General features: G+C 42.9%; 3 protein-coding genes across 6 annotated transcripts in view; all 3 read left to right on the top strand.

Annotated features, from left to right (window-relative positions):
- The window catches only part of LOC146389370 (uncharacterized), a 2997-nt gene extending 1648 nt beyond the window's left edge, over positions 1-1349 (top strand). Inside the window, exon 1 of the mRNA XM_084911033.1 lies at positions 1-1349. This exon is cut by the window's left edge and continues 1648 nt beyond it. Coding sequence (XP_084767159.1) covers positions 1-1349 — 1349 coding nt within the window.
- LOC146389368 (protein NLRC3-like) overlaps positions 1-17858 on the top strand; it is a 72558-nt gene that overhangs the window by 28957 nt on the left and 25743 nt on the right. For all 4 annotated transcript variants that reach the window (XM_084910068.1, XM_084910078.1, XM_084910096.1 and 1 more), the window contains 3 exons: positions 7637-7816; positions 9405-9578; positions 16977-17150. In XM_084910068.1, coding sequence (XP_084766194.1) covers positions 7637-7816; positions 9405-9578; positions 16977-17150 — 528 coding nt within the window. The remainder of the gene's footprint in view (positions 1-7636; positions 7817-9404; positions 9579-16976; positions 17151-17858) is intronic.
- Positions 1-17858, top strand: part of LOC146389369 (NLR family CARD domain-containing protein 3-like) — a 158927-nt gene that overhangs the window by 19302 nt on the left and 121767 nt on the right. The window lies entirely within an intron of this gene.

Raw genomic sequence — 17858 nt, forward strand, 5'->3', positions numbered from 1 at the left:
TGGCCTGTGAGTACGCCGCCGCAGAGGACAGCAGCAGTCCCCCTCCCAACTACCTCAAGGAGCTCAGGCATATTGCTGATCGCAGCGGGCACCGGTTTGAAGATGTCTTGAAGACAGTAATGAGGCAGATTGGTCAGCATTTGCATGAAGCAGGAGCAGGTGATGATGGAAAAAGTGAATATGATGAGGAAAATGGAGTAGATGAGGACATTGGCGTAGAGGAAGAAGAAAGGGAACTGGAGCAGCAGCAATTGTCTTCACCTCCTGCCAGACAGGTTTCCACTGACCAGCAGGGGGCACGACCTCGTCAAAGCCAGACTGGACCAACTCCAAGAGTATCACTCACAGCCCATGATCTCAACCCACCACAAATACAAAGGGTTGTTGTTGAGCATGTGGTCCGAAACCCAGACATAAGCGCCACAACTTCACTACGTCTCCGTGCTTTTTCAGGAAGGATTCCTAAGCCAAGTAGTGAAGCAGATTTTGAATCATGGCGTTCCCAAATTGATCTACTGCTTGCTGACCCCAGTTTGTCAGCTCTATACGTCGCCAGACGTATTATAGAGAGCCTGTTGTCACCTGCTGCTGATTTGGTTAAAGGTCTAAGTCCCAACACATTGCCTTCAGTCATACTAAGTGGACTTGACTCCGCTTTTGGAACAGTTCAAGATGGTGAAGAATTGTATGCTCAATACTTAAATATTCTTCAAAATTCAGGTGAACGACCATCCGCTTACCTCCAAAGATTGCAGCTAACCCTCAGCACTGTTGTAAAGCAAGGAGGACTTGCAGCTGCTGACATGAATAAACATCTGCTGAAGCAGTTTTGTCGTGGGTGTTGGGATAACACTATACTAACCAAATTACAATTAGAACAGCAAAAGGATAACCCACCACCTTTCTCTGACTTATTGTTGTCGTTACGGACAGAAGAAGACAGACAAATTGCTAAGGAGTCACTTGTGAAAAAATACATCGGTTCATCAAAACAAAAAGCCAACATCGAATCCCAAAGCACTTGTTCTTGTGGGCACTCTACAGCCAATGAAGAGCTAAAAGAAATGAAAAAACAACTCCAAACCCTCCAACAGCAAATGTCCCAACTTTTGTCCCGAAAAAGCCCAACCGAGTCAAAGTTTGAGTCACGACAAAACAAGTCCAGTCATTCTTCACCTCAGTCAAATGCCAAACCCAAGCCATGGTACTGTTTTAACTGTGGAGAAGATGGCCATGTTTCTTCCACTTGCAGCAATAGAGCAAACCCCAGTCTTGTTGAACAGAAAAAGACACAATTAAGGAAAAAACAGCAAGAATGGGATGCTAGAAATACTCCATCTTTAAACTAGAAGGAGCTTCTGTGGTGGGACACATAGGAGCTGCGTGCACTAACAGTCCCAGAAACCACAACAAATTTCCATTGCTGCCAAAAGGGCTTGTGGGGACCAAAAGCACAGGACAAATTCAAATCAAGGGCAACCATTTCAACTGTCTTCTTGATTCTGGCTCTCAGGTTACTACCATTCCTTATTCCTTCTATAACACTTATCTTTCAGACCATCCAATCAAACCACTAAATGATCTGTTGGAAGTAGAACGAGCAAATGGACAAGCCATACCTTACCTGGGATACATTGAGATAAACATGACGTTCCCAGCTGATTTTCTTGGTTCATCCATTAATGTTGATACACTTGCTCTTGTCGTGCCTGACGTCCAGCAATCACACCCAATGATACTTGTTGGTACCAACACTCTTGACGTTGCGTACAGCAAACACTGTGATACCCACTCTGAGCAGTCATTCCTGCCAACTGGTTCCGGTTACATTGCAGTTTATAAAATCCTCCAGTGTCGCCACGTCCAGAATTCGAATGACCAATATGCTCCTGTAATCTTGAAGTCACACCAACCACATACCATTACTGCCGGCCAAACCACTGTCCTTGAGGGATGCCTAGTCACAAGGCTATTCCAAGGTGAGAAAGCAGTTATTCTGGAACACCCCACCTCCAGTTCTCTGTCTGGTGGACTCCTAGTAAAAACCTGCCTTGTGGACTTACCTAAACGTCGGCCATGTTCTCTGCCTGTTGTAGTGAGTAATGAGTCTGACCATGAAATCCACATTCCAGCTCGAGCTATTATTGCGGAAATCAGCACCTTCCAGGAAGTCATTTCCAAAGAGCAACACATCCAGTATTCAGACCAGTCTATAGAGTCGTTACCTCCATCTCAACCACAATACAACTTTGGAGATTCCCCTTTAACTCCAGACTGGAAAGAACGCATTGTTCAAAAACTCAGCAGTATTCCCGAAGTATTTGCCAAACACGATCTGGATTTCGGCAGGACCGACAAAGTTAAACACCAAATCAAATTGTCCGATCCAACTCCTTTCAAGCAAAGACCACGACCAATTCACCCTCAAGATCTTGATGCTGTAAGGAAACACCTGCAAGAACTTCTTGACTCTGGCGTTATCAGAGAATCCGACTCACCATTTGCCTCTCCAATTGTGGTTGCACGTAAAAAGAACGGCAGTGTACGTCTTTGTATTGACTACCGCAAACTCAATATGCAAACAATCAAAGATGCTTATGCTCTGCCTAAATTGGAAGACACCTTCTCCGCACTTGCAGGATCAAAGTGGTTCACGGTGCTAGACCTCAAGTCGGGTTACTACCAAATTGAAATGGAGGAGAAGGATAAGGCAAAGACTGCCTTTGTCTGCCCAGTAGGATTTTGGGAATTTAATCGGATGCCACAGGGGATTACCAATGCACCAAGCACATTCCAATGGCTGATGGAAAAGTGCATGGGAGAGTTAAATCTAAAAGAAGTCCTGGTTTTCATTGACGATCTCATTGTTTTTGCACCAACTCTTGAGGAACATGAAGCTCGCCTGATGAAAGTTCTCACCAGACTCAAAGATTTTGGCTTGAAGCTTTCACTTGAGAAATGCATGTTCTTCCAGACATCTGTGAAGTATCTGGGCCATGTAGTGTCCCAGGCTGGTGTTGAAACTGATCCAGACAAGATTTCCACACTCACTTCTTGGCCAGTGCCAAATAACTTGAAGGAATTAAGATCTTTCCTTGGTTTTGCTGGGTACTACAGACGTTTTGTCCAGGGATATTCAGCCATTGTCAAGCCGTTGCATGATCTCACTGCTGGTTATCCACCTTCCCAGAGGAAACTGAGACGAACTGTAAAGCCAGAGAATTACCTCAACCCCAAAGAGCCATTTGGAGGACGATGGACGCAAATGTGTCAACAAGCTTTTGAGTCTGTTATTGACAAACTTACTTCTGCGCCAGTTCTGGCATTTGCTGATCCCCGAAAACCATACACACTCCACACTGATGCCAGTGCCACAGGTCTTGGTGCGGTGTTGTATCAAGAGCAGGATGGAAAAAACAGAGTTGTAGCATATGCCAGCAGAGGTCTTTCCCGGAGTGAGTCAAAGTATCCCGCCCACAAATTGGAGTTTCTTGCTTTGAAGTGGGCGGTGACTGAAAAATTCCACGACTATCTTTATGGTGCTCAGTTTACAGTTGTGACAGACAGCAACCCATTAACATACCTCTTATCATCAGCAAAACTTGACGCTACCGGTTACAGATGGCTTTCAGCTTTGTCCACTTTCACCTTCAAATTAATCTACAGAGCAGGAAAGCAGAACTCGGATGCTGATGGTTTGTCTCGCCGACCTCATGGTGAACTGTCTGATGATCCTCTGTCACAGAAAGAACGTGAGCGAATCTGGAGATTTGCATGGCAACATCTCAATGAACCAGATCATGTCTCTATTGACCAGCATACCATCAAAGCAGTTTGTGACCGTCATCTGGTGTACAGTTCAAGCACTGATCCTGAGCTTGCTCTGGTGTTATCCATGTCTGTCAATGTCAACAGTTTGCCTGACAGTTTCACGGACGACATCCAGTTCACCTCCATGGTACTCCCCCAAATCTCAACAGCTGACCTAGCAGCCGAACAACGCCTTGACCCTGTCATTCGGCATGTCATAGCTCAGGTTGAGCGAGGAGAGTCACCACCGCCATTCCTGAGGGAAGAACTTACCGATTTACCTCTATTACTGCGAGAAGTAAATAAACTGGAGCTCCATAACACCCTTCTCGTCAGGAAGAGACAAGTGGGAAGTGACTTCACATACCAGCTAGTGCTACCCGAGGAATATCGACCAGTTGTACTACACCACCTACATGATCAAATGGGTCACATGGGAATTGACAGAACGCTGGACTTAGTCCGTTCCCGGTTTTATTGGCCTAAGATGACTAGTGATGTGCTCAATAAAATAAGACACTGCGAAAGATGCGTAAGACGCAAATCTCCATCTGAACGAGCCGCACCTCTGGTCAATATCAAAACCTCTCATCCCATGGAACTGGTGTGTATGGATTTTCTCTCTGTGGAACCAGATCGTGGAGTCAAAGACATACTTGTCATAACTGACCATTTCACAAAATATGCCATTGCTGTGCCAACACCAAACCAGAAAGCCAGGACTGTTGCCAAATGTTTATGGGACAACTTTCTTGTGCATTATGGTATCCCAGAACGCTTGCACAGTGACCAAGGCCCTGACTTTGAATCCAGAATCATCCGAGAGCTTTGTGAAATGGCTGGGATCCACAAAATAAGAACCACTCCATACCATCCAAGAGGAAATCCTGTTGAACGGTTTAACCGAACATTACTGGATATGCTAGGAACACTCACAGCTCAACAGAAATCTCATTGGAAAGATTTCGTAAAACCCCTGGTGCATGCATACAATTGCACAAGAAATGATGTTACAGGTTTCTCACCATATGAGCTTATGTTTGGCCGCCAACCTCGCTTACCGGTGGACTTGGCCTTTGGACTACCCCTTGCCAAAGAAGGATCAACATCCCACACACAATATGTGGAAAAACTAAAGTCCCACCTAGAAGAAAGTTACAAGCTGGCCATCGAAAACTCAGAAAAGGTGATGAAACGTAACAAAAACAGATTTGATAAAAATGTCACTGCGTCACAGCTGAATGTTGGAGACAGAGTTCTTGTGAGGAACGTGTGGCTAAGAGGCAAACACAAGCTTGCAGATAAATGGGAGTCATCTGTGTACATTGTAGTGAAGAAAGCCGGCACTCTTCCTGTGTATACAGTTCGACCCGAAGGCCAAGACAAGCCCCTGAGAACCTTACATCGAGACCTCCTACTGCCCTGTGGGTATTTACCACCTTCTGAAAAGGAAATGCTTACTAAGCAGAAGAGAAAAATGTCTGTCTTACCCGTGTCTCCTGTACGTGATGATGCTGATGACAATGACGAAGAGGAACTCATCTCATACCTACCTGTTCCTTGCTCTGCTGAACCTGTCACCTTCACAACAACCATTGACTTGCCCAATACTCCGCAACCTGTTCCACTTATCAACCAGCCAGATGTCCCTGTAGTATTGGCTACAGAGGAAGAGAACGCTATTCTCTCAGAGGAACCTGTACCTGTTGAAGAGGGACAAGTTATTACTAACGGACCTTTGGAAGCTGGCTTTGAGCCAGTTGATCTTGCAGAAACTTCTCACGATGCAGAAAGTCTGTCTTCTGATTCAGAAGCATCCAGAAATAACTTGTCACAACACTCACCTACTGAATCAGAGCCTCTCAGTCCTGAGGCAGAACCACCCTTGAGGCATTCAACCTGCGCCAGGAATCCTCCTGATCAGCTGCAATACATCAAGCCTGGTAAGCCTCTGTTAAAGAGCGTTCAGACCTTTCTCCATGGGTTAAGTTCTGTCTTTTCCTTCGCTCTGCAAGACGATGAAGAAGAGGGGACGATGCCTTCACACCTCAGCCAACCAGTCATCCGCTGCCAGCCTGGTCCATGTACGGGGACGTCCATGAGATTAGGGGGGGGGGGAGTGTAACCACGGTAACCTCTGACCCCATTTCCGCCAGTCCCTTTATTGTGGCGGGAATGAACCCTGTATAAGTTCCGGGTCAATCAGCTGCATGTCCCTGCTCCTCTGGCTGCTGTTGTCCCTGTGGTTGGCGTACTGGTCAGATATCGACAAATTTTACACTACAGACCAGTTGACAGCGTGCAATAACCCGGCCGATTCATTCGTCTTTACACTACCTCACAATCGACTCAACGGTGAGTTGTTTGTTTGTTTTGTTTTGTCACAATTAATGAAAATGCGGAGCCGCGATCGCACATCCTAAAACGCCGGTAAGCTAATGCTAGGCTAGCGACAGTAAGTGCAATTACTAGTTTATTTATTGAATATTGTTGTTTTTGTTTATTCCATTATGGCCGAATGTTGACTTAACGTATCTAGAGTTGAACGAGTGATTTGATTTTTGTAGTTTTGTCCGTTTTGGATGTTTTTTGTTACTTTTCTGGTGAAATGCCAAAACGGCCTCTGAGATTTTGCATTGAGTTAAATTCCACTGAGATTATTGAATCTGTTGCGCAACACCTGTGATTAAATGAGTTTTGTAAATATATGTGATTAACTTTGGATAATGTTTATTAGCTTTATTGCTGATATACTTTGATGGGACCCATAAGAATGTTTTTCTATAATAGTATTTTGAATGAAATTCATTATAAGAGATGATGGTTTATTGATTGTTGTGTGGAACGTGGCATTAATTACTTGTCTTTGTCATTTATGTATTTATTTTGTCACAGCAGTAGAATGCTGTTTCATTTTCTTCGGTGAATGATAATTTATGTTTTTGACCTTGTTTAGGTCAGGTTTTTTTCTCCCGCGATCAGCCCTGATCAGCGCGAGATGGTGAGCCACCCGACCACCGCTACGTTGCGGTAGGAGTTGTGAACCTATGGACTGAATCAAATTGTTGCCACATGACCTATCACAGGTCCATGGAACTAAACTAAATCACATACTGGACTACACCTCATCCCACCGCCGCGCTATGAATTGTGGGATATATGGGACCACGAAGCGTGCACCGGACCACGCTTGATATTTGGGGAAATCGACGGCGCATTTGGAGTATGCATTTGAAGTACACTTCGAATTGGGACAGCCGTCGTCGCGTGGCGGTGACGTAACCGCACTTAAAATGCGTACTTCAAGCGTGCAGACCCTGAATTGGGACACAGCCAGGATCTGCCAGTTCCATGTAATCACATCATTTTAATGTCATTCTGTTCTGGATCAGGTGTGGAAACATCACTGTCTATTTTATTGTTCACACTAAATCCATGATGGCTCCATGTGGCCACGGCTGGATGTTCAGCTTACAGAGCCCTGGGCACAAATGTCTGATGGACCCTCACTAGCTGGATTTGAATGCTCAGCTTCTTTTCCTTCTTCAGTAATTAGATATACAGGGCACACAGTGTGTGTACAGAACAGCTAAAATCATTATGGAGGCCTCACTGAAATATGGAAAGGACGCATCACAGTACAAACTTCAGAGTTTTTTCTCTTGTTTGTTTGAAGCTGCTTCCTGTTGGCTTCAGCTGTTTGGAGTTTCCATTTTCTAAACTTTACATTCTGAACCTTCTTCAGCTCTGAACAGATGATGAAACACTGAATGATTTCAAGCTCACACTTTGTCTAATAAACTTACCTCTTTCATTCTTTATATAGATTGGAGCGCTGTGGTTTGTCAGAGATCAGCTGTGATTATCTGGCAGCAGCGCTGAAGTCCAACCCCTCCCATCTGAGAGAGCTGGACCTGAGTGGAGACAACAACAAGCTGCAGGATTCAGGAGTGAAGCAGCTGTGTGGTTTTCTGGAGAGTCCAGGATGTGGACTTGAAATTTTGAGGTCAGTCACCATGTTTTAGTTGTGCTGAGATGAATATGATGTGAAGTTGTGCTGACACTGTGCATCGGTAGGCCCACCGAACACGATGCAGGAAGTCTTGTTTGGCTCTTTGTAGAGCTTCTGATCCCTGATCCTCTAAGTCTTACTCAGTAGATAATGCAGAGTTCTAGAGCTGATGTAGGTAGGCGAGGGGACTCGGGTAGCCTAACAGACTTGATGTCCATGTCTTGTCCTGATATAAATAAACATGAGTATCCTTGCAGGTCAGATCTTATCAGTCACACCTGTTAGTGCAACTCTCCTGTAGATTGTAGTGCTTGTTAAACTAGGATGGTTTTAGAAGCCTGGACCGCAGTACTGTAGATGTGTTCCAGCTCAGTGTTCATGGAAATAATCCGGAGAGCAGGATTCTGTGATAAATGTCACATCTTCTTAAAAGTAGAACTGAAGAAGCTTCTCGGATGAGAGGTATAACGTCTCCATGCAACTTAAAGAAGTCCAGATGCCTTTTTTCTAAGCTCTTTAGATGTCTGAGAACCTTCACAAACACTTCATCAGTGGGACTCTCAGAGCTACCAGCCCTTTGCTACAATCACAAAGCTCTTCACTGAAATCAATGATATCAAAGCTGGAATCCAATGAGTCCAAGTCTTCTGCTGATTCAGCATCACGTTCATCTTTGGTCCTTGCTCTGCATCCCCACCATGGACTTCATTCCTTTCCAAGCCAGCCTTGAGTGTCCTTTATTCAACTTATGCTCTGCTTTACTTTTACACGTGATTTTAGCTGTTTTATCTCTCTTTGAACAAGTTTCTGTGCCTCGATCTGTTTCTTATCTCCCTCATAACAAGACAGCTTCTTCTGCCTGAGAAGATGTTTGAGTGATTTACTAATCCAGGGCTGCTTATTGGGGAAATACTTTCTGTTTCCAAAGTAATCCCATTTTTTCACAGAAAGAAATGTAAGTAAAAATAGATGATTTAAGTGAAAACATGAGCCTTTAAAAAGTCTCTTCTGGGGCTGCTGCCAGTGGTCAAACCCTCCAAGAAAGCTGTATAAGTAAATTTGTGATCATACCTTTAGTTTCTAAATGTTTTTTTTTCTAGTTAACACAAATCAGGTGCAAACAACTAAAATAAACTAAACAAAAGAAGTGATGTATGTTGACGTCCGAAAAATCTATAAAACTATTAAGTGATCATCAGTACTCACTTTGTTCAATACTGAATACATTGCAGCAGACATTGTCCACATTTCTGAAATATTTCTGGGTGTAACTGTTACCAAAGTGCCATGTAGACCTGGCCTGTGGTTATCTAAGTGATAATCATCAATTCTTCTAAAACAAATACAAAATAAAGAAATTTGACACATTTTGTTGATATCAAAAGCACACTGAACAATTCAGTGTTGTTTTACTGCTGTTCTCTCTTCACTTCTTCTCCTCTGATTCTCTCCACATGTTGCTCTGCATCAGTGCTCAGTTTCCTGACAAAAACAAGATTAAATATTGCTAAATATAAGAGTATCTCATTACACTTCAACATAAGTGTTTTATTTTTGTAATGGTTTACCTGTTATTTTTCAGACTGAGTCTCTGTGACCTGTCAGAGAGAAGCTGTGAAGCTCTGTCCTCAGGTCTCAGCTCTCATACCTCTAATCTGAGACAGCTGGACCTGAGTAACATTAACCTGAAGGATTCAGGCGTGAAGCTTCTGTCTGAAGGACTGAAGAGTCCACACTGGAAACTGGAAACTCTCAGGTGAGATCAAGCATTTTTCTTTCATCAACTGACAGAATTAGCAAATTAATAATAAGGCAGTCCTCTAATAAGAGATGTGGAGGTCTACTGAAGTGCAACATACTCTTATGTTGAAAAGTTGTTAAAGAGGAAGTATTTCCTTATGTCCTTCACAATGAAAAATTACTGAAAATGGGTCTCACTTTAGCCAGCTCCTAATTTTATCAGTTCTACTCTCAGCGTCTCCTGTATATCTCCTATATAAATTCTGCACTCAGCTTTGTGGTCTCCAATATCACTGAAATGCAGCCAGATGCTGCTCATTTTGCCTTTTCACTCTTTCCTGACACGCTTGCATTTCAATACAGCTCCCATTTCTCTGTGTACCTGGTCTCTACCACTACCCTTGCTGTCTATGGGACATGTCTTCTTTCACATAATGGTATGATCCCAGTCTGTCTCTTAAAGTGTTTGGCCACATGGTTTGCTCATCAGAATAAAACCTCAGCCGTGCTCACATTGATTATCAGCAAGCCTGAAAATTCATCAATATTTGACATATGAAATTATCTCAAGGGCTGGATTTGGCCCATGGGCCATACGTTTGACACCCCTGGTTTACACAGTTTGGTATTCAATGCACAAGTGAGTTAGCTCTCAGCTAACTAGCAGACAAGCTAACTGCTGGGACTGTGTCTTTCTAACAAGAGCATCAGACACTCAGACTGGTTTTCTTTGTGGATGATGATGTGTTCTCACACTGATCCTTCATGCTGATGCTGCCATCCACCCACTGCTCCTGGATTCCTCATCACCATCTCCATCAGCCCTCACAATACTCCACCTTCATCAGCTTCATGTTCAGGAGCCTGGATGGACAGTAATTCTTTCCATGGGTTATGGAGGGACATTGAGAGCTTAAGTCAAACAGAAGTGAGAATGAAAGACTGATTCATTTCTATTTAGTCTTGTGATGTGCAGCTTTGTTCAGAGCATTAAGGCCCAGCAAAGATTACTGAGGTCACAGAGTCACTGATGAAACCTGTGTGCTTATAGAAACTGAAACCAGATGAACCAGAATAGAAGGACATTAAAATGAAGTGTCAGCTACACAAAGGCAAAGCTATTCAGTTGTTGCTGTGAGTTATTTAAATGGAGGATGGAGTCAGACTTTAAGCTGCTGGACTCAGTCACTATATCCTGTTCTCCTCATAGAACCTGGACACACAGACTCACCTGTGACACAGTGACACAGTGTGGGCTACACACACATTAGAAAGTGGATCAGTCACACTTGTGCGATCATTTGTTGTGCTGGGAAACCATGAACACTTTGAATCACATTAATGGCTTTGTTACAGCAACATGCAATCATGAGTGCAAAAGTAGTGTATTGTGTACTTATTTTAATAGTACTGCAGTATGAGAAGTGCAACATTCAGTGTGCAGAAACAGATCAGGTGCTTTCTGACAGCAGGGTTCCCTTTAACACAGCAGCAGTTCAAATATTTCTGTCAATCTGAGCTGAAACATGAATCTAATCAAATATCAAATCAAAGTTCTTTGCCTCTGCCAGGACGTTAACATTTGATCTAGTTTTTTACAAAGTTGCCCTCAGCGTCCAGAGCCACCAACATACCTTTGATCAACAGCAAGTGAACATTTATAAATGAGTGTTTTCAGAACAGGAACCAGCAGAACTATTGTTCTGTTATCAGGGAGCAGCACAAACGCTCATCAGCTCATTTACTGTGCAGGACTTTGAGTGTGTGAAGTGTGTGTTTGTGCTGGATTTCCTTTGGAGAATCTCAGTCAGAAACAAGACAAAGAAAAACTCTTTCAATAGTCCAGGTTGAGTTGACAACATGAACTGCATTTATCTTCCTCTGACGTGTCATCTTCTTCCTCCTCTGCACCGAGCCAGCTGCTAAGACACACAAGCTCATTGGCATTTTCTGATGATAAAGAAATTCTCTTCTTCTGTACAATATGAGCAGCAACAGAGAACAAGCTTTCACAGGTACAGATGTTGCAGCTGTGGCCAAGTACATGTGCTGCATGTTTGGAGCAGCACTCTAATGGACAGGCCTCTGTACTGATGGTGGGCTCTGCTCTGTATCCACCACACTGTTCTCAGCTGAGTCTTCCTCCTGTTCACAATCACACTCTGATGAAGCACCAATAGGGCCAACTTTTTCTCTGGTGGCTCGGATGTTGTTGCTTCCACAGGTTTCCCTCTAACAACCCTCTGTTCCTTCAGTAAGTTCAGTAAGATCTGGGTAAACACTTGAGCTCCTTGAATCTGGCTCCAGTGCAGCAGCAGTTTTCACATATACAATGTTGGCATTTTGCTTGCGTGTCTCCAGGGGTCCGTTCTTCGTACCTCGCTAAGTAAGTTAGCTGGATTTGATTGTTGACGATTTCGCGTGATCTTGGATCGTTCGGTTCTCTGAAGCTCATCCGGGACTTGCTGTCATAGCAACAGATCCGTAAGCGTAAACCTGCTTGGGAGCTGGCTTACTTTATGTAAACAGGATTAGATCGCGGCCACTCAGGTATGTCCGCTTCATTTATACGAAAGCAACAGCGATATTTTTCCACTGTTTTTCCATAAATAAATATTATCAATGTAACTAAAGATAATGCAGTATTTGATTCTTTTATTGATTTCATACAGATACATACAGGTCATTTCCTAAAAACAGGGAAATGTACTATTAATCATTCTATTTCATGTATTTGATTATTTCAGATGTAATTCATATTTTAGAGTAGTAATAGTAAATTACTTCGTGTAATCAAGATGAGAGACCACGGCTATAAAAGCGAAGGTGGATTTGGGAAGTCTGTCGCAGCCATGTCCTGTCCGTTTGTACGCGAGCAACCCATTGCGGAAGGTGCAAGATTGATAGGGGGAGTTTTCAGAATTCAGCGTATATTGCGGGATAGACAGGATCCTTTAGCTCAGCGCGACAGTGTGCTCATAGAGAGATATCGATTTTCCCGTGAGGGTATTATTTACTTAACCAACCTGTTGACGAGGGGGTGCAGGACCACCACCTGTCTTTTTTTGCTCTGCCCTTTTCTTGGTTGCTGTTATAAACAAACAGATTATTTCAGGGTCTCTTTTCAAGAGACTAAAAGCAATATAAGTGATAAATATTACCATTCTGTAGAATATTCTTATATTTCACTTTTACTTGTTCCCATGTTCTAGTGGGTCCTGTTGTGGCTCTAATGTGAAAGAGGATATAATGTAATGTAATATAATATGATATAATAAATTACTTATGAGTTTAATTTGTCAGCAACTTTCTGCCAGCCCTCTCTCCTTGCTTTTGCAGCCTTTGCAGTGTTCCCTTGCGTTTTAATTAAACTCTGAAACTCCTGAAATCCCTCAATCAAGAGTTCTTGCTCTGCTGCCGAAAAATACTGAGCGCGCTTCTTCGACATTTTCACCGACCAATCAAAGGGTTGCCGATCAATGAAGGGTTGCCGATCAATGTTTCTACTATCGATGCGTAGCCCCTGTTAAGCCACCCAGTGATCTCACATTACTTCATCCAGCTGTACTAATCGTCAACAACAGGTGTGTTCGGAGAACCGGAATAGCGAGCTCAAAGTTGGCGCGATGATTTGATCTTGGAAGTAGTAAGCGAGGTACGAAGAACGGACCCCTGGTCTGTTCTGAATGTAGACTTGAATTTGACCACGTAGGCGGGGTCATCATCTGAGCTCTCCATCACCTGAGAGAGATGACAAAACACAGAATCACAGAGCATGAAACCAACGTTTCTCCTCCCAGAAGTTCAGTCACAGACCTGCAACAGAAACAAGAATCAAAGATTCAAATGACGCAGAGCATTCATTTACTTATATACAGGGAGTGCAGAATTATTAGGCAAATGAGTATTTTGTCCACATCATCCTCTTCATGCATGTTGTCTTACTCCAAGCTGTATAGACTCGAAAGCCTACTACCAATTAAGCATATTAGGTGATGTGCACCTCTGTAATGAGAAGGGGTGTGGTCTAATGACATCAACACCCTATATCAGGTGTGCATAATTATTAGGCAACGTCCTTTCCTTTGGCAAAATGGGTCAAAAGAAGGACTTGACAGGCTCAGAAAAGTCAAAAATAGTGAGATATCTTGCAGAGGGATGCAGCAGTCTCAAAATTGCAAAGCTTCTGAAGCGTGATCATCGATCAATCAAGCGTTTCATTCAAAATAGTCAACAGGGTCACAAGAAGCGTGTGGAAAAACCAAGGCGCAAAATAACTGCCCATGAACTGAGAAAAGTCAAGCGTGCAGCTGCCAAGATGCCACTTGCCACCAGTTTGGCCATATTTCAGAGCTGCAACATCACTGGAGTGCCCAAAAGCACAAGGTGTGCAATACTCAGAGACATGGCCAAGGTAAGAAAGGCTGAAAGACGACCACCACTGAACAAGACACACAAGCTGAAACGTCAAGACTGGGCCAAGAAATATCTCAAGACTGGTTTTTCTAAGGTTTTATGGACTGATGAAATGAGAGTGAGTCTTGATGGGCCAGATGGATGGGCCCGTGGCTGGATTGGTAAAGGGCAGAGAGCTCCAGTCCGACTCAGACGCCAGCAAGGTGGAGGTGGAGTACTGGTTTGGGCTGGTATCATCAAAGATGAGCTTGTGGGGCCTTTTCGGGTTGAGGATGGAGTCAAGCTCAACTCCCAGTCCTACTGCCAGTTTCTCGAAGACACCTTCTTCAAGCAGTGGTACAGGAAGAAGTCTGCATCCTTCAAGAAAAACATGATTTTCATGCAGGACAATGCTCCATCACACGCGTCCAAGTACTCCACAGCGTGGCTGGCAAGAAAGGGTATAAAAGAAGAAAAACTAATGACATGGCCTCCTTGTTCACCTGATCTGAACCCCATTGAGAACCTGTGGTCCATCATCAAATGTGAGATTTACAAGGAGGGAAAACAGTACACCTCGCTATGGAAGCCCGTTTCCGCCACAAAAAAAAAAAAAAAAGGATCCATAACTCAAAATTTCGAGTTATTTTCCTGAAATTTCGAGTTACTTTCTCGAAATTTTGACATATTAACTCAAAATTTCGATTTATTAACTCAAAATTTCGACTTATTAACTCAAAATTTTGAGAAAAGCAACTCGAAATTTCGAGTTAGCGCTGCCAATCAGTAATCTACGTGAATGACGTCATTTCAGCTACAGCTACAAATGCTACAGCTAAGCTACCGGTATTACATCCAGTCATGAATGCACAGATTGCTGAGTGTTCTCAGCGTGGCTTCACAAATGATGAAATCCCTGTGTTATTAGCTGAATCACATGGTGTTACTATCAGCAAACGTACTCGCAAAAGCGCCAATTTGTTGGGATCCATTTTTGAGTGCGCGTTCCTCTGCGCCATATGCTTCCGGGTAACAAGAAAGCGACCTCATTCACGTAGATTTTTGATTGGCAGAGCTAACTCGAAATTTTGAGAAAAGTAACTCGAAATTTTGAGTTACTTTTCTCGAAATTTCGAGTTAATAAGTCAAAATTTCGAGAAAATAACTTGAAATTTCGAGTTATGGATACTAGTTTTTTTTGTTTTTATTTAGTGGCGGAAACGGGCTTCCATACCTCTCTGAACAGTGTCTGGGAGGCTGTGGTTGCTGCTGCACGCAATGTTGATGGTGAACAGATCAAAACACTGACAGAATCCATGGATGGCAGGCTTTTGAGTGTCCTAGAAAAGAAAGGTGGCTATATTGGTCGCTGATTTGTTTTTGTTTTGTTTTTGAATGTCAGAAATGTATATTTGTGAATGTGGAGATGTTATATTGGTTTCACTGGTAAAAATAAATAATTGAAATGGGTATATATTTGTTTTTTGTTAAGTTGCCTAATAATTATGCACAGTAATAGTCACCTGCACACACAGATATCCCCCTAAAATAGCTAAAACTAAAAACAAACTAAAAACTACTTCCAAAAACATTCAGCTTTGATATTAATGAGTTTTTTGGGTTCATTGAGAACATGGTTGTTGTTCAATAATAAAATTATTCCTCAAAAATACAACTTGCCTAATAATTCTGCACTCCCTGTACACAAACATGTCCTCTACATATTCATGCTGTATTTACACACACATACAGAGGCTGTTTGTCAGTGAGCACTTTCACAATAACCATGATTTTAAAAACTGTGATTAAAATAATTGCTGACGTTAATCAATTAATGAGTTAACGAGATAATAACAAGTTAAGTTGCCCTAATTAGACTTTTGTGTCAAACTGATGTGATCTCCATGCTTCCTTTGTTGGACTGTGGGCGAGTGTCAGAACTGAATGTACTGAGTAACATGTAGAGTTTAAATATGTGTCAGTTCCAGTTTTAGAGCTCTAAAGTGCAGCTATCATGTTAGGAATATGTGAGGAATAGACAGGAACACTGAGCACACTGAGCTCAAATCTTTATTTTACCACTCGCTGCATTCTTGATGTTCATGAATTCAGCAGGTTCATGATTGTCTTCAGCATTAATCTCATATTTCCATCCAAAGTGTTGAATTTGACTGTTTGATGTTCTTTATGATCTCTGGCACCAGTTCATCTGTAGGCTGAGCTCAGTCCATCCATTTAGTGAAATGATGTTTAAAGGTCTCCTTGTTCTGAGAGCGTGCACAGATCCTGAAGCAGAAAGCCTGGGTTAACAGAGAAATGATCATCACTGTGATGATGCTCATCATCTCTGACTGGGATTTGAGGTTTTGTCAAAGCAGCAAAGAAAGCCTGGCTATGTTGGACTGGGTGTGGAAGCAGCTCCCAGTTTGAGTTCAGCAGACAGACACCCTCTCTACTTTGAAGATCAGCTTCAAACTTTCCTTTTTGATAAAGCTTATAGTTCGAGCTGGATCAGGTGACCCTGAACCATCCCTTAGTTATGCTGCTATAGGCTCAGGCTGTTGGTGGACTTCCCATGATGCTCTGCTTTCTTCTCCACTCCCCTCTTTTCACTCCTGATGCTTTTATATGTCACTACTGCATGTCCTTAACTTTTGTCTTCTCTCTCCTTAGTTTGTGTTTTGTTCTTGTCTCTCTGAGCTCATCTCTTCTCTTCCCCCTCACCCTGCAACCAGTCATAGTAGATGCTCCTCCTGGAGCCTGTTTTCACTGGGAGGATCTTTGTGTCCTTCCCACCATCACCAAATGCTGCTCACAGTCGATTGATGGTTGGGGCTTTCTCTCTAATATTGGAGGCTGTTACCTTACACTGTTAAACAGCTTCAGATGACTGTTGTTGTATGTTGGGAATTGTCACTTATAAATAAAGTTACATTGAATGGATGTAAATGGATAGATGTTATTGTGACAAAGAGAAAGTGATTGCTGACAGATGGATTGTTGTTTTGTGTGTCTTCAGTCTGTCAGGCTGTCTGATCACAGAGGAAGGCTGTACTTCTCTGGCCTCAGCTCTGAGCTCCAACCCCTCCCATCTGAGAGAGCTGGACCTGAGCTACAATCATCCAGGAGACTCAGGAATGAAGCTGCTGTTGGCTGGACTGAAGGATCCAGGCTGGAGACTGGACACTCTCAGGTATGGAGAGAATGTCTGATAGAGGAGGAAGAGCTGGAAACATTTCCTGTGTCTTTCACTCACTTCCTGTTTGTTCATGTCTCATCGGCAGGAAACAATCACACATGCAGGAATATTTTCAGAGACGGACACACTAGTCTAGCTGGATAGTAGATGGATATTTATGTAGGGGTCTCCAAGGAGTCTGTTTGCAGGAACATTAAGGTCACAGGTGTACCTGAGATAGATGCCAGTGTACCTAATAAAGTGTCAGCCATGTTTATGTTTCCCATGCTGTATGTCCACAGGATAGTGACAGAAGTATGAAACAAGGCTGTGAATCATTTCAGTCTGTGTGAGAAAAAGAGGCAGACAGCAGCAGCTGACATTTGGAAATGTTCTCCATATTCTATCGCAATATTTCATGTTCTTATCGTTGCCTAACATTATACCGGTATTACCGTGAATGGTATAATGTGGCCCAGCCCTAGGCGCACTCAAATTTTTCAACCGCATCGCTTAACACCGCAATTTCACATGTGCACTTTTTGGTGGGGGAAATTGCTGTCCGTACAGACAATATTGATTTGCAAATGATTAACAAACAATCTTATCAACACAAAGTTCTTTATTTGGAGCACATTTCTACAAGAAAGACAAGTTACTGAAAAAGTGCTTGTGCTCAAAGTGCTTTGGCAATATTGTAGACAATGTTTAACTTGATCATCA

The sequence above is a fragment of the Perissodus microlepis genome, chromosome 3, assembly GCF_051167445.1.
Source record: "Perissodus microlepis isolate ML-2025 ecotype Zambia chromosome 3, ASM5116744v1, whole genome shotgun sequence".
Taxonomy (NCBI): Eukaryota; Metazoa; Chordata; class Actinopteri; order Cichliformes; family Cichlidae; genus Perissodus; species Perissodus microlepis.